Source organism: Natator depressus, chromosome 24, assembly GCF_965152275.1.
Source record: "Natator depressus isolate rNatDep1 chromosome 24, rNatDep2.hap1, whole genome shotgun sequence".
Taxonomy (NCBI): domain Eukaryota; kingdom Metazoa; phylum Chordata; order Testudines; family Cheloniidae; genus Natator; species Natator depressus.
In genome coordinates, this window is record NC_134257.1 from 15,773,588 (window position 1) to 15,800,380 (window position 26,793).

The following is a 26,793-nucleotide window of genomic DNA, read 5'->3' on the forward strand; positions in this document are numbered from 1 at the left end:
TAGACCCCACTCCCCTCCCAGAGCCAGGGGTAGAACCCAGGTGTCCTGCTTCCAACTACTCAAAAAGAGCCAGCAAGGCCTAGCTATGAACTGAAGCGAGTGGGCCAGTCTTGTTCCCTCCATGGCTGGTGCCCCTGGCCCGAGGGGTTTGCATTCTCCAGTAGTTTCCAGGTTGGTGAAGCAGGGACCGGGAACACGGCGTGGGCGTCTGTATCTCTTTTGCTGCACTGAGGGGGTGGGTGTAAGCCCTGAGAGGCTGCAAGAGGCTGGGGGCAGCAGCAGCCGTGGGGCAGAGCTTTGCCTTTAGTAGTAAAGTTCTTTGTCCCACCAGCCTGTGGAAAAGAAGAATGAATAATACAGTGAGATTGCTGGAGCTGTGGAGGATCCCAGCGTTAGAGCGCGTCACTGGGGCAGCGATGCAGCCATCTCTGGGGTGGGGCAGCTGGGGAACAGCTGCATATAACGCTGCATGGGCGTAGCTTGCCCAGGGCTGAGATGCAGCCACCTCTGGGGTGGGGCAGCTGGGGAACAGCTGCATATCACGCTGCATGGGCGTAGCTTGCCCAGGGCTGAGATGCAGCCACCTCTGGGGTGGGGCAGCTGGGGAACAGCTGCATATCACGCTGCATGGGCGTAGCTTGCCCAGGGCTGAGATGCAGCCATCTCTGGGGTGGGGCAGCTGGCGACCAGCCGCACCTGACGCCAGACTGGGATGACGCACGGTGCCAGAATTCGCCTCAACCCACACACTACTGCACGACAGTTTTTACAAGGCCTCACGCAGTAGCACTGAAAAACTCAGGATTTGCTGGGCAATAACACGGTGGCAGGTGGCCCGGAGGTGCAGTTAGAAACACAAGCTGAGCTACCGACTCAAAGGCTGTTTTCCAGAGAAATCTGGGGAGCAGCCAAACCAGTTCCTCCGTGACAAAGGGCAAGTAGCCACCTAAGCCTGCTGTGAACAAGGCTGATGGGCCATTACCTGGTTCTCAGGGCAGTGGGCGGCGCAAAAAAAAAAAAAAATCTATATTTTTAGCAAAGAGCCAGCACGGAGTTTCCTTTCTTCCCCAGCCGGCTGCCGCCTGGCTCCTCGCTGAAAGCACTTTGCCCTAGGGGTAGGGTGACCAGATGTCCCGATTTTATAGGGACAGTCCCGAGTTTGGGGGCTTTTTCTTATATAGGCACCTATTACCCCCCACTCCCTGTCCCGATTTTTTACACTTGCTGTCTGCTCACCCTACATGTGGGGACTGGCCTATAAAACGAAGGGGCAGCTGCCCCACGACACCCCATCTCTCGCCCTGCCCTGCCCTCTCTGCCCCAGGAGAGAGACAGGAAATTGGCTCTGGACGTGGGGCCGGGGGGGGGCATGTCCCGGCCTGAAAGCTGGTCAGCAATCAACAGGGCAGGGAGCCCCCGACACAGTGCGAGTTGCTCTTTTATGGGGCTCCTGTGGTTCTTCGCAGCACGCGCTATTAAAACACCGTGCGATCGAATCTGCAGCACTGCAATCAATGATTCTGCTATCGTTTGTTCGGTTAGGCCTTCGGAAACCTCGTCTCTTGGGGCCGTTTCTCATTTTTATGCCTCGTTAACGTGGCCTCACTTAAAAGCGGTCTCTCTGGCTCGTGAATCAGCTGGTTTTCCTGGTTTAGCTAATCCCCCCAGTTTAAACGGAAGGGTTCGAATACTTGCGGGGGGGGAAGCCGGCACATGGGTACCTTAAAGCAGGGGGTTTTCAAACTTTTTTTCCATTTGAAGACCCCTAAAAACATTTCAAATGAAGGTGTGGACCCCTTTGGAAATCTTAGACGCAGCCTGCGGACTCCCGGGGGGTGTGCGGCCCACAGGTTGAAAACCATTGTCTGACAGGAACAATGAACTTAAAAGAGTTTGTACTGTCGAGGAGAGGACCAGGCAGGGTGGGACAGGCATTTCTGGGGGGCAATCTAAGACTGGGGGGGGTGTTGGGGTCACCCTGCCATATAACCCAGGCTGGGGAGAGCCAGGGGGTGGCTGGCAGGCTGCTGTTACACACAGACTTGCCGGTGTGGTTTGCACCCTGTTAGGTTGTGAGCAGCCCAGCTAGGAGCTACTTCAACAAGACATTAAAGGCACCCAGGGTTGCAGGATAGGGGGGACACAGCAGCTCATTAATCTGACTTGTACCCTGATAGGTTATATTCGCCCGGTGCAGAGATGCAGCCACCTCTGGGGCAGGGCAGCTGGGGAACAGCCGCACATAACGCCACATGGGGATGGCTCCCCTGGCCCTGAACCGCAGCCCCTTCTGGGGCAGGGCAGCTGGGGAACAGCTGCTCACGTGATCTCTCGGTTACTCACTTCCGGGGTGCCTGCGGACTCCGAGCTTTCGGATTTCATCATAGACGAAGATGAGGATGCCGTAAGGCAACGGCACCAGCCACCACTGGAATCTGGATAGGAGCCGGGAGAGAGACCTTAGCCACGGAGAACGAGACGGCAGCACCTGCTCAGCCACAGCGCTGAGCCCTTAGCGGTCGCTAAGCCAGGCTGAAGAACCAACGCTGGTTTCTGGAGCGGCATTGGGGCCAGCCCTGCCTGCCTGGGGAGAGCCCCCACCCTGCCCCCCGCAGCACAGCGCCCCCTAGTGCCATGCTGGGGCACCGGGTCCAGCCCTGCCTGCCTGGGGAGAGTGCCCACCCTGCCCCCCACAGCACAGTGCCCTCTAGTGCCATGTTGGGGCACCGGGTCCAGCCCTGACTACTTAGGGAGAGCCCCCACCCTGCCCCCCGCAGCACAGTGCCCCCTAGTGCCATGTTGGGGCACCGGGTCCAGCCCTGCCTGCCAGGGGAGAGCCCCCACCCTGCCCCCTGCAGCACAGCGCCCCCTAGCACCACGCTGGGGGAGTCAGATCCAGCCCTGCCTGCCAGGGGAGAACCCCCACCCCGCTCCCCCGCAGCACAGCGCCCCCTAGCGCCGGGCTGAACCAGCAGGGGGTAGCCCAGCTCTCACCGGATGGGCATGAAGTTGAAGATGTTCGGCATGCCGGGACAGTAGCACAGGAAGCAGCCCAGGCAGAGCTGGAACACGATGGCGATCACCAGGATTTTATTCCTGCCACAGAAGCAGACCGTGAGCTCGGGTGAGGCCAGCGAACGGCAGCTGCCCCTGGCTGACACGCTCTCCGTGCAGCTGAATAGGCAGGGCCACCCAGCCACCCGTGATACAGGGACACCCGAGACCAAACCCCCATCTTGTAGCGTCTTACACCTGGGAGGATGCTAGCGAATGACTTGCTCGGCACTGAGATGCAGCCACCTCTGGGGCACTCCACCTAGGGAACAGCTGCACAGTGACGCCACACGGGGGTGGGTGAAATGCAGCTGATTCTGGGGTGGGGCAGCTGGGGAACATCTGCACATAACCCTGCATAGAGCTGGCTCATCCGGCGCTGAGATGCAGCCACCTCTGGGGCGGGGCAGCGGGGGAAGAGCCGCACAATGACACCACATGGGGATGGTTCGCCGGGCGCTGAGATGCAGCTGACTCTGGGGGAAGGTAGGCAGCTGGGGCATGGACGGAGAAAAACAGGTCGCCTGCACTCCTGGGTTCTCTCCCCAGTGGCCTGCGGGCTCCCTGCTCACCTGAAGAAGCCCTGCTGGAAGACGGAGAGACGGCGAGTCTTGCGGATGAGGACATCTGAGATCTGACACATCTCGATGCTGATGAAGAAGACGGTGTAGCAGGTGTATTCCTGGTACAGGCGTTGCCCAAATGTCTGAGGGTGGGGACAGCGACCAGTCAGAGTCAGCCTCCATCACCATCCACATGGGGACAGACCCCGTGTCCCATTCCCCAGTCCCCTGAGCCAGCCAGTCCCCCAGGCCCTGGGGCCAGATCGGAGACGGCGCCCCCTAGAGGGGAAAGGCACTGAGCCCCATTCCCTTGAGCCAGCCAGTCTCCTGCCCGTACACTGACATTCAAGAAGGAACCACCCTGGTATCCCAGGCCTTGCTTCCAACCTTCCCGCCCTGGGGCGAGGGGTTGGACACACTGAGATTCACAGTCCAGACCTCCACCACGGGAGCTAAAGTTAACAGAGGTCTCTCCAGTAGACTGGCAGCAGCAGTACGGCTGTTATCCTCTAGGTGGGGCTAATGGAGTCGCTCCATTCCCCAGCGGCAGCAGTACGGCTGTTATCCTCTAAGTGGATCTAGCTGCTTCATTTCCTGGCAGCAGCTGTTATCTCGGATGGTCCATCACTCACCCACTCCTGCCCGTAGCTGTCCTGCAGGTCCTGGAGGTGGTCATTCTCCCACTGGGCCCGCAGCCCCACGCAGAGCAGGGGGAACCAGCCTTCCTGGGCCATGGCCGTGAAGTAGTCCGTGAAGCCAGCGAAGGACTGGATGGCCCCTGGGCAGGTGGGGGGAGGGAGGAAAAGCCATGAGGGTGGGATGCCCCCGGCACCCTGGGGACTTGGTGCTGCCCCCTGCTGGCTCCCAACAGGGAGGGACGGGAGGCAAAGCCAGCTGTGTGTGGCTCCACCCATGAGTTCTAACAGGGAGGCGGGATGAGCTCTGTTTGGCTCCGCCCCTGAAGTCCAGCCCCGCTGCCCATATGTCAGAGCCACCCCTTGCCCCCCAAATCTGACCCAATGTCAATCCCTCAAAGAGGGTTAATTAATGTGGGGAAGCCACCAGAACTAGAGGTTCATATATGAAAAAGCTATGAAAAAGGGGGGATAGAGGTTTCAAACTGGATCCTCTGGCTCCCAGGCCCCCCTGCTCTACCCACTAGGCCCCACTCCCATCCCAGAGCTGGGGCTAGAACCCAGGCGTCCTGCGGGGGACGCACCTATCTGAAAATAGGAGTACACAGCCAGGGCTTCGTTCACCAGACGGTCACGTCGTGGGTTCCGGGGCTTCAGGTGCATGATGTCGCTTTCAGCTTTCTCGTAGGCCAGGGACACCGAGGGGAACTAGCGGGGAGAATGAGAGAGACTCGCGGGGCTGAGCTGAGGAACCCAGGTGTCCGGGAGAGCGCCCCCACCCAGCTGCCTGCAGCACAGTGCACCCCTAGTACAGCATTGGGACATCAGGGCGAGCCCTGACTGCCAGGGGAGAGCCCCCACCCTGCTGCCTGCGGCCCAGCACCCGTACTCACAATGTCAGTGCAGAGCTCGATGAAGAGGATGGTGATGCAGCCCAGGGGCAGGGGGACGCTGACCGTGATGTAGATCAGATACGGGGTCAGCTCCGGGATGTTCTTGGTCAGGGTGTAAGCGATGGATTTCTTCAGGTTGTCAAAAATCAGGCGGCCTGGGCAGGAACACAGCCGTCAGAGCACCCCCTTGCCGGGGAGACATCCGAACCTCCCCCTGGTACCCTCCGACCCTGTCCTGGGGAGAGCTCCCAATTGCTTGGGAGATGCTCTCAGCCCCTCTTGAGGTCCCAGCTGCATTGTCAGTGCCCCCCACACCCTGGGGAGAGTGCCCCCTGCTGGCCCCCAGGCTGCCTGGCCCATTTGGGGTCTAAGCCCCCCACTCCATGAGCACCTTGCTCCACGCCGGTGACAATGGAGGCAAAATTGTCGTCCAACAGGATCATGTCGGCCGCATTCTTGGCAGCATCAGAGCCAGCGATGCCCATGGCCACCCCGATATCAGCCTTCTTCAGAGCCGGGGAATCATTCACCCCGTCGCCTGTCACAGCCACAATGGCACCCTGTGGAGGGGGGACAGGCAGGTCATGGGGGTGGGGGACACGGCGGAAGGGAGGGAGAACATTGGGGGAGGGTGAAAGAAAGAAAGAAAGAAAGAGCCACAAAAACACAATAAAGTGAACAATAAAGAAAATATGTGAAAGCCAGAGAAAGCCAAGAAAAGAAAGAATATGAAAGAAAACAAAAAAGAAAGAAGGAACGTGAAAACCAGAGACGAAGGACTGAGCACAGGGCAATAGGCAGAGGGAGCGGGTGGGTTAGCTCCTGGGTGCCTCACCAGTTTCTGGCAGCTCTCTACAATGATCAGTTTCTGCTGGGGGGAGGTCCGGGCGAAGACCATCTCGGGGTGCATCTTCAGGATCTCAACCAGCTCCTCGGTTTCCATGTCCTTCAGCTGCCCCCCATTCACCACGCAAGCCCGGGCCTCCCTGGGGAGGGAGAGAGAGCCCCCACTGCTGAGCCACCCCACACAGTGACCCCTGGGGAGGTGCCAACTTTTCTCGGCGCCGGTGGGTACTCGCACCCCCTCCGCCCCCGGCCCTGCCCCCATTCCAACCCCTTCCCCAAAGTCCCCACCCCAACTCAGCCCCCTCCATGCCCCTATTGGACCCCTCCCCAAATCCCCGCCCCAGCCCCGCCTCCTTCCCTGCTTGCGCCACTTTCCCCCTCCTCCCTCCCAGCACGGTGCAAGCGCTGGGAGCCGGGGCAGAAGCAGGATGCAACGGCGTGCTCAGGGGAGGAGGCGGAGGTGAGCTGGGGCGGGGGGACAGGGAGCTGCAGAGCACCCACCAATTTTTCCCTGTGGGTGCTCCAGCCCCAGAGCACCCACGGAGTCAGCGCCTATGCCACCCACACAGCATCCCCTGCAGCACAGAGCCCCTTGCAGAGAAACCCCACACAATGCCCTCTGCTGAGCCACCATGCAGGACTCCTGGGTTCTATCCCTGGCTCTGGGAGGGGAGTGGGGTCTAGGGGTTAGAGCAGGGCGGGCTGGGAGCCAGGAGTCCTGGGTTCTCTCCCAGCTCTGGGCAGGGATCTCACCACTTGTTGACCTGCTCCACGGGGATGCGCATCCTGGTGGCGATGTCCTCCACTGTCTCACTGCCCTCCGAGATGATGCCCACGCTGGCCGCAATCGCCTTGGCCGTGATGGGGTGATCTCCAGTCACCATGATAACCTGGGGGTGAGGGAAGGGCGTCAGCGCTCCAGGTGGCAGCTTCAGGGAGGGGACTCTGGAGCTGTGAGCTTCCCCAGGACAGTGTCCCAGCAGGGGTGGGGGAGGGGACTCTGGAGCTGTGAGCTTCCCTGGGGCAGTGCCCCAGCCAGGGTAGGGGAGGGGTCTCTGAAGCTGTGAGCTTCCCTGGGGCAGTGGCGCCGTACCCGGATTCCGGCAGTACGGCACTTCATGACAGCGTCGGGCACGGTGGCGCGGGGCGGGTCGATCATGGAGATGAGGCCGGCAAAGCAGAGCCCACTGGTGGGGAAGTTCATCTCCTCTGTGTCGAAGGAGAAGCCGCGTGGGAACTGCCCTGGGTCCAGGTACAGGTGGCAGAACCCTGCAGGGAACAGGGCCCGTGAGGGGTGGGGCACTGGGGTTCCCCCCAGCACCGCAGTCTCATGTGCCCCATGCCCGGGGATCCTCCATCCCCCTTAGGACTGGGAATTCCCCCCCGATCCGCCCACCTGCCCTCCACACCTTGGGGGGCCTCCAGCCTTGGCCCCATGAGTCCCACGCACAGAGCCCCCCACCTCAGTCCCATGTGCCCCACACCCGGGCACCTCCCGCTCCCTAAGCCCCCCCCGCATCCATGCCCCCCACCCCTTACCCAGCATGCCCAACCCCAGCCCCCATCCATGCCTCCTTACCCCACACACCCTCCCCCAGCCCCCACCCATGCCCCCTTACCCAGCACACGCTCTCCCAGCCCCCCCAGGTCCATGTACGCCGTCTGGAATGCCTCCTGCCACTGCTCGTCCAGGGGCAGTTCCTGCCCCTTGATCATGATGGTGGCGCAGCGCTCCAGGATCCGCTCCGGGGCCCCCTTCATCACCAGCAGGTACCGGGGGTCCCGTGGGTCCTCCAACTCATGGATGGACAACTGTGCAGAGAGCAGGAGGATCAGGACTCCTGGGTTCTATCCTTAGCTCTGGGAGGGGGGTGGGGCCTAGTGGTTAGAGCAGGGGAACTGGGAGTCAGGACTCCTGGGTTCTAGCTCCAGCTCTGGGAGGGGAGTGGGGCCTAGTGGTTTGAGCAGGGGGCTTGGAGTCAGGACACCTGGGTCCTGTCTCCCTCTCTGGGAGTCACTACATCCGCTGGTAGCAGTAGAAGGTTCCTATCCTCCTAACTGGGGCTGAAGGCCTAGCAGGACCAGGACGCAAACCTCTGCTGACCTGGAATTTGTTGGTGGAGTTGAAGGGGATTTCACAGGCTTTCTTATAGCGCTCCCGGTACTCCATGACGTTCCCCAGCGTGATCTCGGAGAACTTCAACAGCGCCGTCTCTGAGGCGTCTCCAATCACGATCCTCTGGAGAAGGGAGAACAGGTGAGTGGAATCTGGACTCCCAAGCGGTGCTGAGATGCAGCCACCTCTGGGGTGGGGCAGCTGGGAAACAGCTGCACATAACTCCACATGGGGATGACTCTCCCAGCGCTCGGCTGCAGCCGCCTCTGGAGCGGGGCAGCTGGGGAACAGCCGCACAGCGACACCGCTGAACAGTTATGGCAGGGAAAATAATGCCACATCTAAATGAACGCTCAGGTCGGAGGCACAGTGGAATTATCCTGAGCTGGAGCAGCAAGAGAGAAACTGCCTGATTCTTGAGACTAGAGTCATGAGATCTTTTAATGACCAGCATGAGAGCGCCCCCTGCTGCACCCCCTCCTCACTCTGCTCCCTGTAGCACAGCGCCCCCTGGGGAGAGCGCCCCCTGCTGAGCCCATTTTGTATGTCAGATCTAAGTCCCCATTAAATGATAGGTGGTCAAGCTGTCTATATTGCCAGTCTCGTCTCTCCTGCATACTGGGCTGTACCTTCGGCACCGGCACGTTATCCTGGCCTGATTTGAAGAAGGCTCGATTGCAGAGAGACACAATCTTGCACAGAGCTCTCCATGTCTCCGATGACTGATCGAAGCTCTGCCCTGAAGGAGAGAGAGATTGATATAACAGCCGAGGAGTTCCCTGTCCCGCTTCTGACCTGAAATGTCCCAAAGCACCAGAGAAGCGGGGACGACTTGCTGGGTGCTGAGATGCAGCCACCTCTGGGGTGGGGCAGCTGTGGAACCACTGCACATAACACCGGATAGGGATGGCTTGCCTGGCGCTGAGATGCAGTCACCTCTGGGGAGGGGCAGCTGGGGAACAGCCACACATAATGCTGCATGGGAAAAGCCTGCCTGGTGCCAAGATGCAGCCACGTCTGGGGCGGGACAGCTGGGGAACCACTGCACATAACACCGGACTGGGACAGCTCGCCCGGCGCTGGGATGCAGCCACCTCGGGATGGCAGCAGCTGGTTGAACAGTGTCCCATACCTGACTGGTCCTCTGTGGTGTCAGCCGTGTGAATCTGGTTGTCGAACCAGAGATGGGAGACAGTCATGCGGTTCTGGGTCAGGGTACCCGTTTTGTCGGAGCAGATGACAGAGGTGGAGCCCAGAGTTTCCACCGCCTCTAGATTCTTCACCACGCAGTTCTTTCGAGCCAGACGCTTGGCTGTGAGTGAGAGACAGACCTGCCAGGGGAGGCAGGGAGGGAGGGAAAGGAAGAAAGATCAGAGTCAGCATAAACAGCAAAGTATATCAGATGTGAGACCAGATCACTCAGTCAGTAGGAATGTTGCACAAAATCTGGATTGAATCAAGTATAAAACTGGATCAGAGTCAGTCTAAACACGGCACACAATCTGGACTGGATTCAGTTTGAGACTAGAATCAGAGTTAGTGTAAACTTCATTATGCAAACTCTATACTAGACACAATGAGAGACTAGATCTGAGCTCATGTGAGCACTGTAGAAAACTCAGATTGGATTGGAGACCATCTAAACACAGCCTGAAACCTGGAATGGAGTCGGGGTAAATCCCGATCGAATGCTGCACCCAGTCTAGACCGGGGTTCTCACAAGAAATTCTTGCTGGTGGCCGCACTGACAATTTTTTTTCTTAAAATACTTAATTAACTTGAGGAAAAACGACTAAATATGCACATAGACACGTCCAAATCATTGTCATTTATTTATGTAGGATTTTTTTTGCAGACTCAATAATAATGTTCAGTTCTCTATTCTTCACGGGACCTAAGCAGACTAGAAACACAAATAAGGTGCTTTGCCCATTCTTGTCTTTTGTTGTTGTTTCTTGTGGCTTTGGTTGCCTTTTCAAAAAAGACTTGCTAGCTAAGGAAGTCGGCTGCTGTGAAAAGTGATATTTGTATGTTTGTTAATATCACTTTTCATGGCAGACTTGCTAGCTAGCTGGGAGGCTGTGAACGGTGATCTTAACAACTGTACAAATATCAATTTTCACAGGAGGCTAACTCAGCCAGGGGACAAATTAAGCCCTGGATGGGGAGGTGGGAAGGGAGACAGGGGGTAGTGGGGGGAGGATGGTGGGCCAGGGAGAGAGTGGGGGCTGGGGGTAATGGTGGGGAGGATGGTGGGCCAGGGGGAGAGTGGGGGCTGGGGGTAATGGTGGGGAGGATTGTGGGTCAGGGAGGGAGTGGGGGCCAGGGGTAATGGGGGGGGAGGATGGTGGGTCAGGGAGGGAGTGGGGGCCAGGGGTAGTGGGGGGAGGATGGTGGGCCAGGGGCAATGGGGGGGGGGCAGTGAGCCCAGGGTCCAGGGCCAGACCCCGAAGCCCTGTGGCTGTGGGCCGGAGCCCGCCACCGCAGTCTGCTGCCGCATGGCTGGGTCCAGGGCCGGAGCCCGAGCCCGAAGTCCCACGACCGGAGCCTGCCCCCTGCTGCCCCAGGGCTGAAGCCCGAGCCTCACCACCCCCAGGAAGGTGGGGCCTCACTGGCCGCCTGCTCCTCTGGCATTGTGGCTCCAGAGGGGGGACGGGACCAACCCCTTCTGGTGGCCCTGGGGGAGAGGCATGGCTTTGAGCCCCCCCAGTCACAAGAAAAGCCCCTGGTGGCCACATTTGAGAAACGTTGATCTAGACTGGATCTAGTGTGGAACTGGATTAGGAGTTGGTCCAAATACTGCAAAATCCGGACTGGATCTGGTGTGAGACCAGTCCCTGAATACTGTCTGAAAGACTCTGAATCTGGATCCATTATTGGACCAATATGAAATGATCTTGGACTCAAACTATTTATAAAATCTGGACTGGATTCACTATAAAACTGGATGAGAGCCAGTCTAAGTGCTGTATATAACACAGAATCCAGTGTTACACCAGATCGGAGTCAGTCTAAACACCACAAAACCTGAACCGGATCCAGAATGAGGCTGAAGACCTAGACTGAATCCACGCTGAGACTGGATCGGAATCAGCCTAAATGCTGCACAAAACCTGGGCTGGATTTAGTACAAAACTGGCTCAAAGTCAGTCTAACCACTGCATTAAATCTGGTCTGGATTTGGTGTGAGGCCGGATTGGCATTAGTGTGAAAACAACGTAAAACACCGACCGGCACCAGCACAAAGCAAGATCAGAGGCAAACTATGTATAAAACCTGGACCGGATCTAGTGTGAGACTGGATTGGAGTCAAGATGAACCTGAAAGAAAACCCAGACTGGATTAATTGTGGGACTGGATTGAAGTCAGGGTGAAGCTGGCACAAAACCTGGACTGGATCCCTTGTGAGACCAGCTCGGAGTCAGGACCCTGCAAGGGCTGGTCAAGGGGGACTTACCGTGACGGTGGCCAGCAGACCCTCAGGCACGTAGGCCACCACGATGGCCATGAAGAAGACCATGGCCTTGAGGAAGGGGTAGCCGATCACCATGGCGACGATGAAGAAGGTTCCCCCGAAGAAGATGGCCAGGCCGGCGATGATATCCACAAAGTGCTCGATCTCGATGGCGATGGGCGTCTTCTCGTTCTCCACTCCCGAGGCCAGGCTGGCGATGCGCCCGATGATGGTGCGGTCTCCGGTGTTAACGATGATGCCGGTGGCGGTGCCTGCGGGGAGGGATGGAGCTGACACAACTGCACAATAATCGGCGTGGCCTCAGCCACAAAGGATCCAAGGGAGGGCTCTCCGGTGCTGAGATGCAGCCACCTCTGGGGTGGGGCAGCTGGGGAACAGCTGCACATAACAGTGCCCAGGGAGGGCTTGCTTGGCACCGAGATGCAGCCACCTCTGGGGCAGGGCAGCAGGGGAACAACCTCACAGCAACACGGCACAATGATTTAGGACAGGATGTGAAGGAGAATCTTGTATCCAGTTGAAACCACAGGAGGGAATTTAGAGACAGCGCCTGCCACTGAGCCATCCCACACTCCACCCACGAACGGGGCCAGCCCTGACTGCCGGGGAGAGCCCCCCACCCCGCTCCCTGCAGCACAGTGCCCCCTAGTGCCATGCTGGGGCATTGGGGCCAGCCCTGACTGCTAGGGGGAGAGCGCCCCCAGCTGGGTCTCCCCTTCACGCGCCAATGGGACCCTTCCCTGCTGGCACCTTCCAGGCACATGGTGGAGAAGAAGGCGATGTTCCTGGTCTCCAGGGGACTCTCGTGGGTGCACTCGGGGGCTCTAGTCTGGGGCTCAGACTCCCCTGTCAGAGATGAGTTATCCACCTGCAAGAGAGAGCCCAGTGGGTCAGTGCCACCCTGAATCCCCCCCCTTGCCCCAGCTTGGAGGCCTCTGGCGTGGACGGCAGGCTGTGGGATGGGGGAGGGGGGTGAGGGAGCAGGCCCAGGAGTGTGGGGGAAGATCAATGGGTGCCCAAGTGATCAGCTGGACAGATGGATAGGAACCGTCCAGCAGGGGGCAGAAAAACACACACACACACACAAATCGTACCCCGTGTTCCCCCACCCCCATGCCCATCTAAGGCAGACCCCCCCCTGCCCCCGCCGCACCTTGCAGCCCTGTGCTGAGATGATCCGGATGTCGGCCGGGACCCTGTCCCCGCCCTTGATCTCCACCAGGTCACCCACCACCAGCTGGTTGGCGTTGATCTGGAATTTGTCCCCGTCCCGAATCACCGTGGCTTGCTAGGAGAGCGAGAAGAGTCAGCGTTAACCTTAGAGCTCCAGCCACACGGGGACGTCGCACGGTGAAGGCTCGCCCAGCGCTGAGATGCAGCCACCTCTGGGGTGGGGCAGCTGGGGAACAGCAGCACACAGGTATGGCTCTGCTTTAAGCAGTCCCCTCTCAGAGCTAGGGATAGAACCCAGGAGTCCTGGCTCCCAGTCCCCCCGCTCTAACCACTAGACCCCCACCCCCAGTGCAATGACTGGGGTATCAATGGCCTGGATTCCCCTCCCAGCCCTACTGCTTACCTGTGGCACAAGATTCTTGAAGCTGGCAATGATATTGGTGCTCTTGAACTCCTGGTAGTAGCCAAAGCAGCCAGTCACGACCACCACAGCGATGAGCGCAATAGCCAGGTACAGCTGCCCAGGGGGAGGGCACAGGGAGAAAGGTTATTACTCATCCCCTGGCCCAGCGGTGCCCCCTGCTTTGCCAAGCTGCCCGAGTCTGCAGAGAGCCTGGGACAACCCGCTCCCCTCCCAGAGCTGGGGAGAGAACCCAGGAGTCCTGGCTCCCAGCTCCTCCCCCCACCCCCGCTCTAACCACTGGACCCCACTCCCTTCCTTGACTCAGGGATAGAACCCACGAGTCCTGGCTCCCAGCCCCCCCAGTCTAACCCACTAGACTCCACTGCCCTCCCGGAGCCAGGGATGGAACCCAGGTGTCCTGACCCCTCCCCCGAGCTCTAACTCACTAGATCCCACTCCCCTCCCAGAGCCAGAGATGGAACCCAGGTGTCCTGACCCCTCCCCCACACCATGGGGTACCCACGTTATCCGCGCTGGTCAGGTCTCCTTGGCCGCACTGGATGCCGAAGGCTATGAGGCAGATGGCAGCAGCCACCCACATCAGGCACTGCAGCCCCCCGGCCAGCTGGCGGGCGAATTTGACATATTCAGGGGTCCCCTTGGGGGGTTTGAGCTCGTTGGGGCCATCCCGGAGCAGGATCTCTCCTGCCACTGTGCTGTTCATGCCCTGGATGCAGATAGAGAGAAGTCCCATGTTAGCTGGAGCCACTCCTATGCTATGTGGGGGCGTGGCTATAAAATGGGGTGGAGCTACTTCACAGGGGCGGGGCTATTAGGTGGGGGTGGGGCTTCAATAAAGGTGTGGGGCTATGAGAGTTTCTAGGATCTCCAGAATCGCCTTTGTCCACCCACTTTCCTGTCTGTAGCTTCTTCACCTTTTCTCAATTTCCTCTCCAGAGATCAACATGCACCCAGGGCCGGACGGAGAGCCAAGGCCCCAGCTCCTGGAGTCAGCAGAATGCTGCAGGATCTCAGCTTTCATTAAAAAAATTTAAGCCAGATTCTAGCTCTTGTGGTGGGGGAGAAAAGGTCTGAAATGTGCCCGATGCCTGTCTGAGTTTGCAGAGAGCCTGAGCTGATTGCTCAGCAAGGGCTGAAAACAGCACTATTTATGGCAGTCTTCCTCCTACTGTCTGGTGTCCCTCTCACCCCAACTGGGGCACTGCCCTCAGGAAGCTCATAGCTCTGGAGATACCTTCTAAACCTGGCTGGGGCACTGCTTAGAGGAAGCTCATAGCCCTGGGGACAAATCACAGTCTGTCTGAATACATGGGGGATTGAAGGAGGAGCTCCCAGCCCAAAAAGCAGTGGCTCTCAAAGCCCGGTGGGGATGGGCTACCCTGTAGAGGGCATGGTCACCTTCGGGGGGGGGCACAGCCAGAGAAGGTGTGCTGTACTCGAGCCCCCGGGCTGTACTGGAGCAGGGCATCTGAAGTAAATGGCACCCAGGGCTGGCTTGAGAGGCACAGACCTACCTGGCCTCCATCTTGGGGGCCCTTACCTTGTTCACGTTGGTTTGGTACTTCAGCTCCAGGTCTTCCACTGAGAGCTGATGATCATCCTGGAGGAGAGAAGGGAGCCCAGAGTGGGTGAATGGGCTGCCCCAAGCATGACTGACGCTGCCTGGGTCTGCCGAGAGCCTGAGCCCATCGCTGGGAGAAGGGGGAGCTGCCCCGGGTGTGACTGACACAGCGACGCCACCTGGGTCTGCCGAGAGCCTGAGCCCGTCGCTGGGAGAAGGGGGAGCTGCTCTGGGTGTGACTGACACAGCGACGCCACCTGGATCTGCCGAGAGCCTGAGCCTGTCGCTGGGAGAGGGGAGAGCTGCCCCCAGTGTGACTGACACAGCGACGCTACCTGGGTCTGCTGAGAGCCTGAGCCTGTCGCTGGGAGAGGGGGGAGCTGCCCCAGGTGTGACAGACACAGCGACGCCACCTGGGTCTGCCGAGAGCCTGAGCCCCTTGCTGGGAGAGGGGGGAGCTGCCCCAGGTGTGACAGACACAGCGACGCCGCCTGAGTCTGCTGAGAGCCTGAGCCCCTTGCTGGGAGAGGGGGGAGCTGCCCCAGGTGTGACTGACACAGCGACGCCGCCTGCGTCTGCCGAGAGCCTGAGCCTGTCGCTGGGAGAGGGGGGAGCTGCTCCAGGTGTGACTGACACAGCGACGCCGCCTGAGTCTGCTGAGAGCCTGAGCCTGTCGCTGGGAGAGGGGGGAGCTGCTCCAGGTGTGACTGACACAGCGACGCCGCCTGCGTCTGCCGAGAGCCTGAGCCTGTCGCTGGGAGAGGGGGGAGCTGCTCCAGGTGTGACTGACACAGCGACGCCGCCTGAGTCTGCTGAGAGCCTGAGCCTGTCGCTGGGAGAGGGGGGAGCTGCTCCAGGTGTGACTGACACAGCGACGCCGCCTGAGTCTGCCGAGAGCCTGAGCCTGTCGCTGGGAGAGGGGGGAGCTGCTCCAGGTGTGACTGACACAGCGACGCCGCCTGAGTCTGCCGAGAGCCTGAGCCCATTGCGCTGAGATGGGGGGTTGTCTACAGCTGCCTCTAGCTACACACTGAAGCTAACAGTTCTACTACTACTGCCAGCGGCTTGAGCAACAGAGCTTTGTGCAAGGCCCATGTTCGAGTCTTGCGGCTGCCCCCACTCACCACGTCCATCTCTTTCTTCATGCTCTCCAGCTTCTCCTTCTTCTTGATCGCCTTGTTCGTCTTCTTCTTCTTGATCTTCACGTCCACGGCACCATCGCCCTGCTTCTCCATCTCCACCGAGTACATCTCGTATTGGTCCTGTGGAGAGGAGAACAGCCCTACTGCTGTTGGCCTTTGCGGGAGTTGCTCCCTGAGCTCGACAAGTAGAGGGCTGCGCTGAAGGGACCCAGTTGGGCCTCTGTGCAAGATAACAGCCCTACTACTGCTGCCGGTAGGTGATAAGGCATCTCGATGCCTGGGTATTCAGCTCAGCAGCCCCTGGGTTCTACGCCTGCCTCTGTGAAGGGAGTGGGGTCTGGTGGTTAGAGCCAGGGAGCTGGGAGCCAGGACTCCTGGGTTCTCTCCCTGGCTCTGGGAGGGGAGTGGGGTCTGGTGGTTAGAGCAGGGAGGTATGGGAGCCAGGACTCCTGGGTCCTATAGCACTGGTTCAGATGACTTCACATCCCTTTGTTCCTCCTCAGGCACTGCATCCAAGTGGTTTGCTAGGGCTCGTAGCGTGTGCCCAAACGCGAGGGGTGGCGTGGTTCACCTCGTTCTCTCATTGACAGCGGTTCTCTAAGCCATCAAAAGGCTGGTGTAGAAGGGAGAGTGCCCCCTATTGAGCCTGGGTCACCTAGCACAGCGTCCCCTAGCGCTGCCCTGGGGCATTGGGGCCAGCCCTGAGTGCCAGGAGTCCATGGATTCCTCTGGCTGCGAAATGTCCAGCCATGTGGGAGTGTCACAGCTGGGCCAATTGTTCCTTGTGCGGCCCCTAGGAGGCACCGTTTATCTAACTCGATTACACCCCCGGCCACCTCCAATTGGAAAGTCAAATAACAAAACAGATGGGTGCTTGCTGTGAAATTAAAAATTTCAAAGTCCTCTATCCATCCCTCCTCATATACACCATCTATCCATCCATCCCCACGTACCCCCTTTATCCATGCATCCCCATACACACCCTCTAACCATCCATCCCCACGTACCCCCTCTATCCGTCCATCCCCATACATACCATCTATCCATCCATCCCCACGTATCCCCTCTATTCATCCATCCCTATACACACCCTCTATCCATCCATCCCCATGTACCCCCTCTATCCATCCATCCCCATACACACCCTCTATCCATCCATCCCCACGTACCCCCTCTATCCATCCATCCCCATACACACCCTCTATCCATCCATCCCCATACACACCTTCTATCCATCCATCCCCATGTACCCCTTCTGTCCATCCCTCCATCTCCATTCGCCCCCTCTATCTATCCATCCCCATACACACCCTCTATCCATCCATCCCCATTTGCCCCCTTTATCCATTCATCCCCATACACAGTCATCTCACTATTCATCCATCCAGCCCCACATACTCCCCTCTATCTATCCATCTATCCATCCATCCATCCCCATATACCCTCTCAATCCACCTATCTATCTAGCCCCGTACACACTCTCGAGCTATCCACAAGGAGACCCAGCACCCTGGCATCTGGCCCCTTCCCACTGCAGAGAATCAGAGCCCGGCCCTTACCGCTTTCCCCATCCTGGCTCTCTGGGCGCCCAGCAGGTGGGACACTCTGGGGACGGTGCCCACTCTGGCAGAGGGACGGCTGCACAGCTAATGCCGGCAGTCCGGCCCGGGCAAGCACCCGGGTCCGGCAGGGAGCCTTTTATACTGTCCCAGGGGACCTTCCCCACCCACTGCGGACGCTGCGGTGCCATGGCTGGGCCCCCCCTCGTGCGTGAGCCTTGAAGTCACAGCTCAGGAGTCGATAACCTTGGCGGGTGGAGAACAAAACACTGCGATCACCTTGGGATGACCCCCGCGGGGAACCAACGCGCCTGGCGCTGGTGAGGACCAGCAAGGTGACACCCCCCTGGCTTGGAAGAAAGGGACACAGCCCTCCAGCTGTGGGGGCTAGAAGCCAGGACTCCTGAGTTCTATTCCCAGCTCTGGGAGGGGAGTGGGGTCTAGTAGTTGCGGGGGGGGGGCGGGGCTGGGAGCCAGGACTCCTGGGTGCTCTCCCCAGCTCTGGGAGGGGAGTGGGGTCTAGTGGTTAGAGGGGGTGGGGCTGGGAGCCAGGACTCCTGAGTTCTGTTCCCAGCTCTGGGAGGGCAGTGGGGTCTAGTGGTTAGAGCAGGGTGGGGCTAGGAGCCAGGAGTCTTTCTACACTCCGTGGAGCACAGAACGTGGGGGGAAGTGGCCTTGTTCTGGGGATAAATAAGAGTCAAGAGATTTTAAAAATCACAGTCAAGTTCAGATCATGAACAGGTGACGAGAGATCAGGGGCCCAGATCCCAGCTGGGGTCACGGGCAGCACTGGGTTCCTCCTGGTTTCCGCAGTGGAGGATCCGGCTCGGTGTTCAGCGGAGCGGCTGTCACGTGACGTGACTTGTCAGTTTTCTCTGGGCCGCTGACCTTAGGGACAAGCATTTGATTCTGCTGCAGAGAATATCAGGGGATGCTGGAGCAATGTGTACGGGCGACGGGGGGACGGGGGGCCTGAGAGCCATTGAACCAAATGGCAAACCCTGTATCTGATGGAAACCACTTCAAGCCAGAGGGTGCAGCATCAGCACCGTGAGTTCCAGCACCTCTGCAGAATGTGCCTCCAGAGGCAAAGTGGCCTAGTGGTTAAGGTGGGGGGGATAAACATTCAGGTTCAATGCCCAGGGCTGTCGTAGCCTCGCTGGGTGACCTTGGACAAGTCACTGCAGAGCTCCGTGCCTCAGTTTCCCACCTGTAAAGTGGGAAGAAGAATCCTGCCTGTGTCTAGTTACAGAGTGACCTGGGCAGGGACTGTCTCTGGCTGTGTCTGGACAGCACCTGGCACAACAGAGCCCTGATCCCAGCTGGGGCAGAGCCTGTCTCTGGCTGTGTCTGAGCAGCGCCTGGCACAACGGAGCCCTGATCCCAGCTGGGGCAGGGCCTGTCTCTGGCTGTGTCCGGAGAGTGCCTGGCACAGTGAGTGCCGGGACCAGTCTGTGCTATATATACCTACAGGTCTCTCTCTCCCTTGGGCAGCTCACAAGCACAAACAAGGTGGGTGTTTCCATTCCACTTCCTTCGCGTTGTCGTCTACAGCTGGGCAGCTTGTGGGGCTGGCCGGAGCTGGCTCAGGAGCCTCAAGGGACGCAGCTCTCCGTGGCGCCCTCCAGAGCGGGCGTCGTGCCGGTGCTGAGTTGGGCAGACAGGGCATTTTGCTGGCCCTGGGTCCGGCCAGCTTCAGGGATGGTGCAATGATATGTCTCAGCCCTTCTGCTGCAGGGCCTGACTCATGCTGCAGAGAAAAGGTAGTAAAACAACTCCTGTGTTGTCCAAATGGGGAAACTGAGGCATGACAAGGGAATGATTGTCCCAAGGGCAACAGGGATACAACCTAGGAGTCCTGGCTCCCTGCCCCCCTGCTCTAACCACTACCCCCCACACCCCTCCCCGAGCTGGGGATCCTCCAGTGGTTCCGACACCCCCCGTGGCCCAGGCTGGCGCTGGCTCAGCAATTTCCCGTCTCTGACCTTGCAGGGCCCTTGGCCTGATACAGCCACTTTGTCCCAGCCACGTGTGACTGTCTGGGTGCAAGCAGGCTGGAGCCAGCGCTACCCCCCTGCCCCCACCCTTATCACGGCTGGGTTATCGGGCGGGCGGCGAGATTGCGGGCAGGGGGGAGGGAGGGATGGACTGCCGGCTCCTCACAGACTGGCACGCACACGCACCGACACACATGCACAGTGACACGCACACACACTGATACACACATACGCAGGGGCACATACATACATGCTGATACACGCCCCCTGACACATGCAGGCCAGAGCCCGTTGTCACACACAAGCACCCCACAAAGGCGGACATCACCCTAACTGGTGCCTGGAAGCCTGACTCTGCCGGCTAAGAGTCAAACCATTTTCAGGCGGAGGTGGTTGTTTGAAGACAACTGTCCCTTTAAGCATGGCTGCACTGAGCTGGGGCGGTTCTCAGAGGCCTGGCAGCCCTGGGGATCAGGGTGGGGGCAGTGCTGCCCCCTGCTGGCCATGCTTCTATGCTGCTCTCTGGCTCCCTCCTGCCTTCCTCAATGAGCTGCCCTGAGAAATTCCTGGGTGCTGTGGGTGAGTTTGTAGGTAGAGAGAGCCAGGACTCGTGGGTTCTCTCCCTGGCTCTGGGAGCGGAGTGGGGTCTAGTCGTTGGGGGGGGGGGCTGGAAGCCAGGACTCTTAGGGTCTATCCCAGCTCTGGGAGGGGAGCAGGGGCTAGTGGTTAGAACAGAGAGGGCTGGGAGCCTGGACTCCTGGGTTCTACCCCCAGTTCGGTAGCACACGTTTCTTTAAACTGATGTGATTAGATAAAATCAAGAGCCACGTCCGGCCTGATGCTGTGGCTCCCTCCCTTTGACCTGAGCACACCAGGAAATGAGAACAATTTCGCCTGACTTGTTGGAATTCCTGCCCTTGCCTGGCACTTCCTGCTGGCTGTGCTATAGATAGCTCGGAGCTGCCCGCAGGGAAAGCTCAGGCAATGGTCAGCCTGTGGGCATCCCTCCTGCACCCCCATCGCTGTTATAGAGCCACAGGCCCAGCTAGCCCAGTGCCCACCCTGTCCCTACAGCCCTGGATCTGACCCATGGGCCCATCTAGCGCGGTATCCTGCCCCCTTCCAGATCAGACCCCTGGGCACACAATGGCTGTGCCCTTGGCTTGTTCCCCAGCTGTGTCAGCCCCTCTCCTGGGGACACGCAACCTGGTACTTTCCTTGCCCCAGCGGGCAGGGCTGTAAGGTGTGTGTGACACTCTGCACCCCAAAGCAACACCCTGGCACCCCCATATTTACCATGGTGATATAATCATGATACGTTTTGTACCAAGTCTGCTTTGTGAGGTACTAGGTTAAAAGGCTTGATCTGTTGGACAATTAATATCTCTTTGGATTGGATGTGCTGTCATTGCATGGGGAGCTGTGACGTTTTGCTACGTGTGTGTTACTGAAATAGGTTGTGAGGTTGGGAACCCCCCAAAACTAGCCTTTCAGGTACAACAACGGAGGAGCCAGAAGTGAATCCACACTCCCAAGGACTATCACAGGAGCTATAAACAATGATGGCTTTCCCAGAGAACATGTAGACAATGGACACCGTTTGACTCACTTCATTGCAAAAGATCTTTCCATCAAGCTGCAGGAACAAATAAGGGAGGGAAAGTGACATCATTACTTGGCCTTTCTCCCCCGCACAACTCAACAGCTGGAAACACCTCTGGAGGACAAAGACTGAATGGAGCAGGTGGCCCCAGGCAGGAAAGGAGAGTCCCAGGCTGTGTATGAAGGAACAACAACAATACCATCAGGGTGAGACACGGCTTGACTCAAATCCTGTCTAGATTATAGGACTCAGATTGTGATTTTACTTTTATTTCTCAGGTGACCAACTGTGAGCTCTACGCTTGCTACTTATAATCACTTCCAATTGGTTGTAGTTAATAGATCTGTTTTATGTTTTACCTAAAACAGTTGTGATAAAGTTCCTGCTCTACCTTGGTGGGTCTTGTGCTTATTGGCGGATTTGCTCGCCTTGGAGCTTCACAGCAGCCCTCAGCTTGGCCGTTTTTCTGAACCCACAGTCCAAGTCGACTCCTCCTGTGTCTGACCAGGAGTTGGGAGGATTTGGGGGGAACCCGGGCCCGCCCTCTACTCCAGGTTCCAGCCCAGGGCCCTGTGGAATGCAGCTGTCTAGAGTGCCTCCTGGAAAAAGCTGTGCGACAGCTACAACTCCCTGGGCTACTTCCCCATGGCCTCCTCCCAGCCCCTTCTTTATCCTCGCCATAGGACCTCCTCCTGGTGTCTGATAATGCTTGTACTCCTCAGTCCTCCAACAGTCCACATTCTCACTCTCAGCTCCTAGTGCCCCTTGCTCCCAGCTCCTCACACGCACACCACAAACTGAAGTGAGCTCCTTTTTAAAACCCAGGTGCCCTGATTAGCCTGCCTTAATTGATTCTAGCAGCTTCTTGATTGGCTGCAGGTGTTCTAATCAGCCTGTCTTAATTGTCTCCAGAAGGTTCCTGATTGTTCTGGAACCTTCCCTGTTACCTGACCCAGGGAAAAGGGACCTACTTAGCCTGGGGCTAATATATCTGTTCTATTACTCTCCTGTAGCCATCTGACTCAACCCTGTCGCACAGTGCATTGCTCCAAGTGCCGGGGGGAACTGCTCAGGAACAAGAGCTGGTGCACGTCCACTTTCCTTTGTAGGAGTGGAGGACTGGATAATAAACTTACACTGGTCAGGGTCTGGTTAGGGCAGGACGGTGCAGCCCTGGGATCCTAGGCTGGGGAACGGGTGGAATTGGCTGGAGCCTCTCTATTGCTGGTTCGTGAGTGGCTAGGAGAAGTATTCATGTAACTCAGCTGGGTGTATCCCTGCCTGTGGATGTCTGTGTAAGTGCAAGACCTGGAGGGGTTTGCAGCTTGTCACAATATCACAGTGTGAGAGGGAGCCCAGGTTTGTAAGCCAGAGGGCTCAGTGGTACCTCAGTTCCAGGTTGCACCCCAGGGAACCCATCACAGTGTGTCACCACCAACACAGTTCCCCAGGGATGGTCACTGAATTGCCCAGCAGAAGACCTCATTATAGATGAGCTGGGAGGGGAGGGGAGTCTAGTGGTTTGAGCAGAGGAGCTGGGAGTCAGGACACCTGGGTTCTATCCCTGTACTTGGCTCTGGGAAGGTCTAGTGGTTACAGCAGGGAGGGGACTGGGAGTTAGGACTCCTGGGCTCTTTTTGTGGCTCTGGGAGGGGAGCTGGGTCTAGTGGGCTAGAGCACAGTGTGAGAAAGGTAAGATATCAAACACACATTGGTTAAATAATTTAATGAGCCAGTTCCCTCTGGATCTGTGATCCTTATAGCACAGACTGGAGCATGAGCACATATCAGTGTTTTACTAGCCAAAAATAACTTTGAAAGCAGCCAAGAGTTTGCAGAAAGCAACGGGAAGCTGGTTAGCCGAGCAGCAGAAACTGAACTCCCCGCGGGATGCTACAATTTCGGAGTGCTCAGCCCATGCAACAAGATCTCATCCCAGTCTCGCTACACAGCAAACATTTAGTCTCCCTCCATACCCCTTCTGCTGGGGGAATTTAGTATCGACACGGAGCCTGAAATATCCCCAAAGGAGCTCGGCTGTCCATGGAATTAGTGGATCTCACTTCTAAAGTCAAGCAAAGGATTCTCAAGTGGGATTGAAGAAGAGAGACAAGCTACTGATCGAGCCAAGAACGGCAATTCAATTCAAAATGACCTCACCTGGGCAATACTCCATAGCCAGGCCGTCCCACGCATGACTCTGTACCCAAAGGTAATATACGGGGGATAACGCTGAACCCCTCCAAATTCCTCTGGAGCGTCCAATGCCCCTTTAACCAAAGAGTCACGTAAGAATCCTACCTAGCTCTTGGCAGCACTGTCCATCGGTAGCTTTGTCGATCACAGGGTCAGAAAGGAGCCCGGTGATCACGACAAAGCCCTGAACACTTCCCCAAATGAATCCCCGTTTGCATGAGAGCAGATTTTTTTAGAAAACCATCCCAGCATTCCCCTCCTTGTTGGACACGGACCCCTCATTTCCAGCCTGAATGCGTCTAGCTTCCACTGAGCATTAAAGTCACGAGTGTGTCCAGCCTCAGTGCTGTCAGCGGATCGAGGGCAACCTCTGGGCAGACGGGCGAAGGCTGGTGGGTGAAACACTGGGGCAACCGCCTGCGTTTTGAGGCCTTCAGAGGCCGTCGTTTCGGAGTAACCTGGGACTGTCGTTCCCGAGGCGCAGGTGGCATCGGGAGTGTGTCACCCCCTAGCACCTGCGTACAAGAGGCTTTTTGCTGCTCAACGGTGCAGCTGGCAGGGGGTGGCTTTCCCAGCTGGGCGCCAGCAGCTGGTTTCTCAAGGCAGACGGGCGTTCGTTCTGGGGACCCAATGGAGGAGTGAGGACAGCTGCGCGCTCTCTTTCTGGATTTTGCCACTAGGATGCTGATCAGGGACCAAACTTCTGGGGTTACCCAGCAGGGAGTGCTCCTGCTGGTCAGGCCATGACAGGCCCTGCTCACAGCTCCTTCAGCCATTAACCAGCAGTGGTAGTAGACTGTTATCTTCCAGACGGCACTAAAGGAGTTGCTCCACTAGCCAGCAGTGGTAGTCGAGCTGGTATCCTCTAGGTGTCATTAAAGGAGTCTCTCCACCAGCCAGCGGGAGTAGTAGAGCTCTTATCCTCTAACACAACAAAGGGGGGACATGAGACAATCTTAGCCAATGGGCTGGCCAGTCCTGTTTTTTCCAGAAGCCAATGGTGTGGCCCGAAACAGACCCCAGATGGGTGGTGGTGGTGGGGAGCCAGGGGGTAAGGCCAGATTGAGGGGGGGCAGGAGGACATTTGGGTCCATACTCCTCTTAGCCCCCCTTGCCGTGTCTGAATCATCTCAGACCCCGTCTGAAGTCCCGTCCAGTCCCAGTGTCTCCCAGAGTCCTTTGCGCCCTCATTGGACCATGCGCCCTGGTGGGGAGGGGAGTAGTACTTGGCCTACTTGCGGGGTCTGGGGTGTGTGAGTCCTGATGGCTGGCAGAGGGGGCTCATTCTCCCTGGGTCCCACGATCTGGGCTGGGGGGCTGGCAAGGGGGGGATGTTGTATGTGGGGGGCACAGACTGGCTGCTTTGTGAGTGTGTGGGTGGGCTGAGGAGATGGTTGTGTTGTGGTGCATGCAGGTCTGTGTGTATGGATTCAGGGAGGTGTTCAAAACCGCTGCCCCCTATTGGAGGGCTCAGCTTAGAGCTGTGGGGCTGGGGGGCGGGGCGGGGCTGGGCGGAAGGATCAGTCCCTCAGGGGTTTTATCTATAGACTGAAACTCTGAAGGCAATCACAATGGCGACCCACACGATCAGCACCACAATCCCCACCCCCAGGGCTGTGTGGTTGAAAATCCGGGCCATCCGGGAACTCTGCTGTGCCTGGCCAGTGTTCCCACTGTTGTTGGCATCCCGGGTCTGTGGAGAGACAGAGAGACCGGAACAATTAACCACACAGCAACGCTGCATGGGTATGGTTCACCCGGCGCTGAGATGCAGCCACCTCTGGGGCGGGGCAGCCGGGGAACAGCCACACATAACACTGTACAGGGATGGCTCACTGGGGGCTGAGACGCAGCCACCTCATGAATAGCACCTCTACCACACCACTCTTATTATCTCCGTGTGGCTGTTCCCCAGTGCCTCTAACCAGTCCCCAGCTCTTTCCCCCGCCCCGTAGTCCCAACAGATCCTTTCCATGGATGAAAAGCAGCTGGCTAGAATCAAGCCTAGGGAATCAGATGTGAACACCTGCCTTCCCCTTAGACCCTGGTTCCATGCCACACACTTATCTGGCTGCGCCGATCCAGGCTTTTACTACCTTGAAACCAAAGGGACAAGGAATGGCCCAGGTGGCACAGAGCGGAGCAGCCCATGTCACCAGCCATCTGGGCACCCACCCCCAGACCCTCCTAGCCTTACACGGTCTCCCCACTCAGTAGAGAGCTTGCTTTGTTGTCCTCCAACCGATCCCTGAGGAATGATGTCACCTGCTCCAGTGACAGGATCCCAGAAGAGCAAGCTGTGGGATGGGTGCGGACTGTGGAACTCATTGCCACAAGAGAGAGCCCACTGTGCCCTGCAGCACAGTGCCCCCAAGTGGTGCAATGCGATCAGCACTGACTGCCTGGAAAGAGCACCCCCCACCCGGTTCCCTGCAGCACAGTGCCCCCTAGCAGCTATGCTGGGTCAATGGGGCCGGGGGAGAGTATCCCCACCCTGCTGCCTGCAGCACAGCGCCCCCTAGCGGCCATGCTAGGTCAATGGGGCCAGAGGAGAGTATCCCCACCCTGCTCCCTGCAGCACAGCGCCCCCTAGCGGCCATGCTGGGTCATTGGGGCCAGGGGAGAGTATCCCCACCCTGCTCCCTGCAGCACAGCGCCCCCAGCACCAGCCCTGGCTGCCAGGGGAGAGTATCCCCACCCGGTTCCCTGAAGCACAGCGCCCCGTAGCGGCCATGCTGGGTCAATGGGGCCGGGGGAGAGTATCCCCACCCTGCTCCCTGCAGCACAGCGCCCCCTAGCGGCCGTGCTGGGTCAGTGGGGCCAGGGGAGAGTGCCCCCTAGGGACTCACCTGGATGGAATACACCAGCGCCACGATGCCCAGGGGCAGGCAGCAGCAGAGGAGGGTGAAGATGGAGTAGCCCAGGTAGTCATTCTCCTTGGCAGGAGGTGGGGAGACCAGGATGATCTGCTGTGGGGCATAGCCCATCGGTCCCCGGTTGGGGTCCTCGTTGTATGGAGAGTAATAGCCCTGTTGGTTGGGGGCTGCCCCATAGCTTGGGGTGGGGAGTTGCCCGCCTGAGGGCAGTAGCGGAGGAGGGGCCCCATAAGGCGGCACGTTGGAGTATGGGGGCGGCTGAGCAGGGACGGAGGGCTCGGGGCCTTTACCATTGCCTGGGTAACTCATGGTGCTGCACTCCCCCTGGGAGCCTTTGCTGGTCTGCCACTCCCTCAGGGCGTGTCTCCAAGCCCCCTAATTTTCAGGCCTCCCCTCTCCTCCTCCGGGCCGTTCTCCTGCTCCTCTGGTGCCGGCTTGCTGTATTTCCTGAGTTGACTTGAGGCGTTCTCCCCTCTGAGTGGCCTTTCTCGCTCCCCTTTTCCACCCACTACTGCCTCAGGGCCCTGGGGTTCACTGGGCAAATTCAGGGTGTTTGCTGTCCTCCGCTCTGCCCCTCACGTCCTTCTTCTGCTCGGTGGAGCAAACCCGCAACGGTCACTCTCTTCTTTCTTCCTTTCACCTTCCTTCTTCCCTTGCTGAGAATCAGAGCCCCCCCCCGG

General features: G+C 58.4%; 1 protein-coding gene across 1 annotated transcript; it reads right to left on the reverse strand.

Moving 5' to 3' along the window:
* ATP4A (ATPase H+/K+ transporting subunit alpha) lies at positions 1 to 26,793 on the reverse strand. The gene is made up of 25 exons (XM_074939140.1): positions 26,087 to 26,793; positions 23,202 to 24,930; positions 21,048 to 21,213; positions 15,865 to 16,002; positions 14,720 to 14,779; positions 13,682 to 13,885; positions 13,159 to 13,272; positions 12,736 to 12,870; positions 12,333 to 12,450; positions 11,565 to 11,833; positions 9,240 to 9,438; positions 8,737 to 8,846; positions 8,096 to 8,230; positions 7,611 to 7,803; positions 7,085 to 7,260; positions 6,745 to 6,881; positions 5,981 to 6,131; positions 5,537 to 5,705; positions 5,146 to 5,300; positions 4,837 to 4,960; positions 4,250 to 4,395; positions 3,627 to 3,760; positions 2,995 to 3,096; positions 2,344 to 2,435; positions 1 to 332 (listed from the first exon to the last, which is right to left on the reverse strand). The coding sequence occupies exons 3-25, from the start codon at positions 21,108 to 21,110 to the stop codon at positions 304 to 306; spliced, it is 3,153 nt and encodes a 1,050-aa protein (XP_074795241.1). The 5' UTR covers positions 21,111 to 21,213; positions 23,202 to 24,930; positions 26,087 to 26,793; the 3' UTR covers positions 1 to 303.

What these genes read in the sequence shown, in the direction of transcription:
- ATP4A (XM_074939140.1), bottom strand. Translation starts at nt 21,110, where the DNA reads ATGATGTCACTTTCCCTCCCTTATTTGTTCCTGCAGCTTGATGGAAAG. An exon ending in ACTCCACCAACAAATTCCAG is followed by an intron (nt 7,804 to 8,095) that starts GTCAGCAGAGGT and finishes CTCTCTGCACAG; the next exon opens with TTGTCCATCCATGAGTTGGA. An exon ending in TTCCAGCAGGGCTTCTTCAG is followed by an intron (nt 3,097 to 3,626) that starts GTGAGCAGGGAG and finishes CTTCTGTGGCAG; the next exon opens with GAATAAAATCCTGGTGATCG.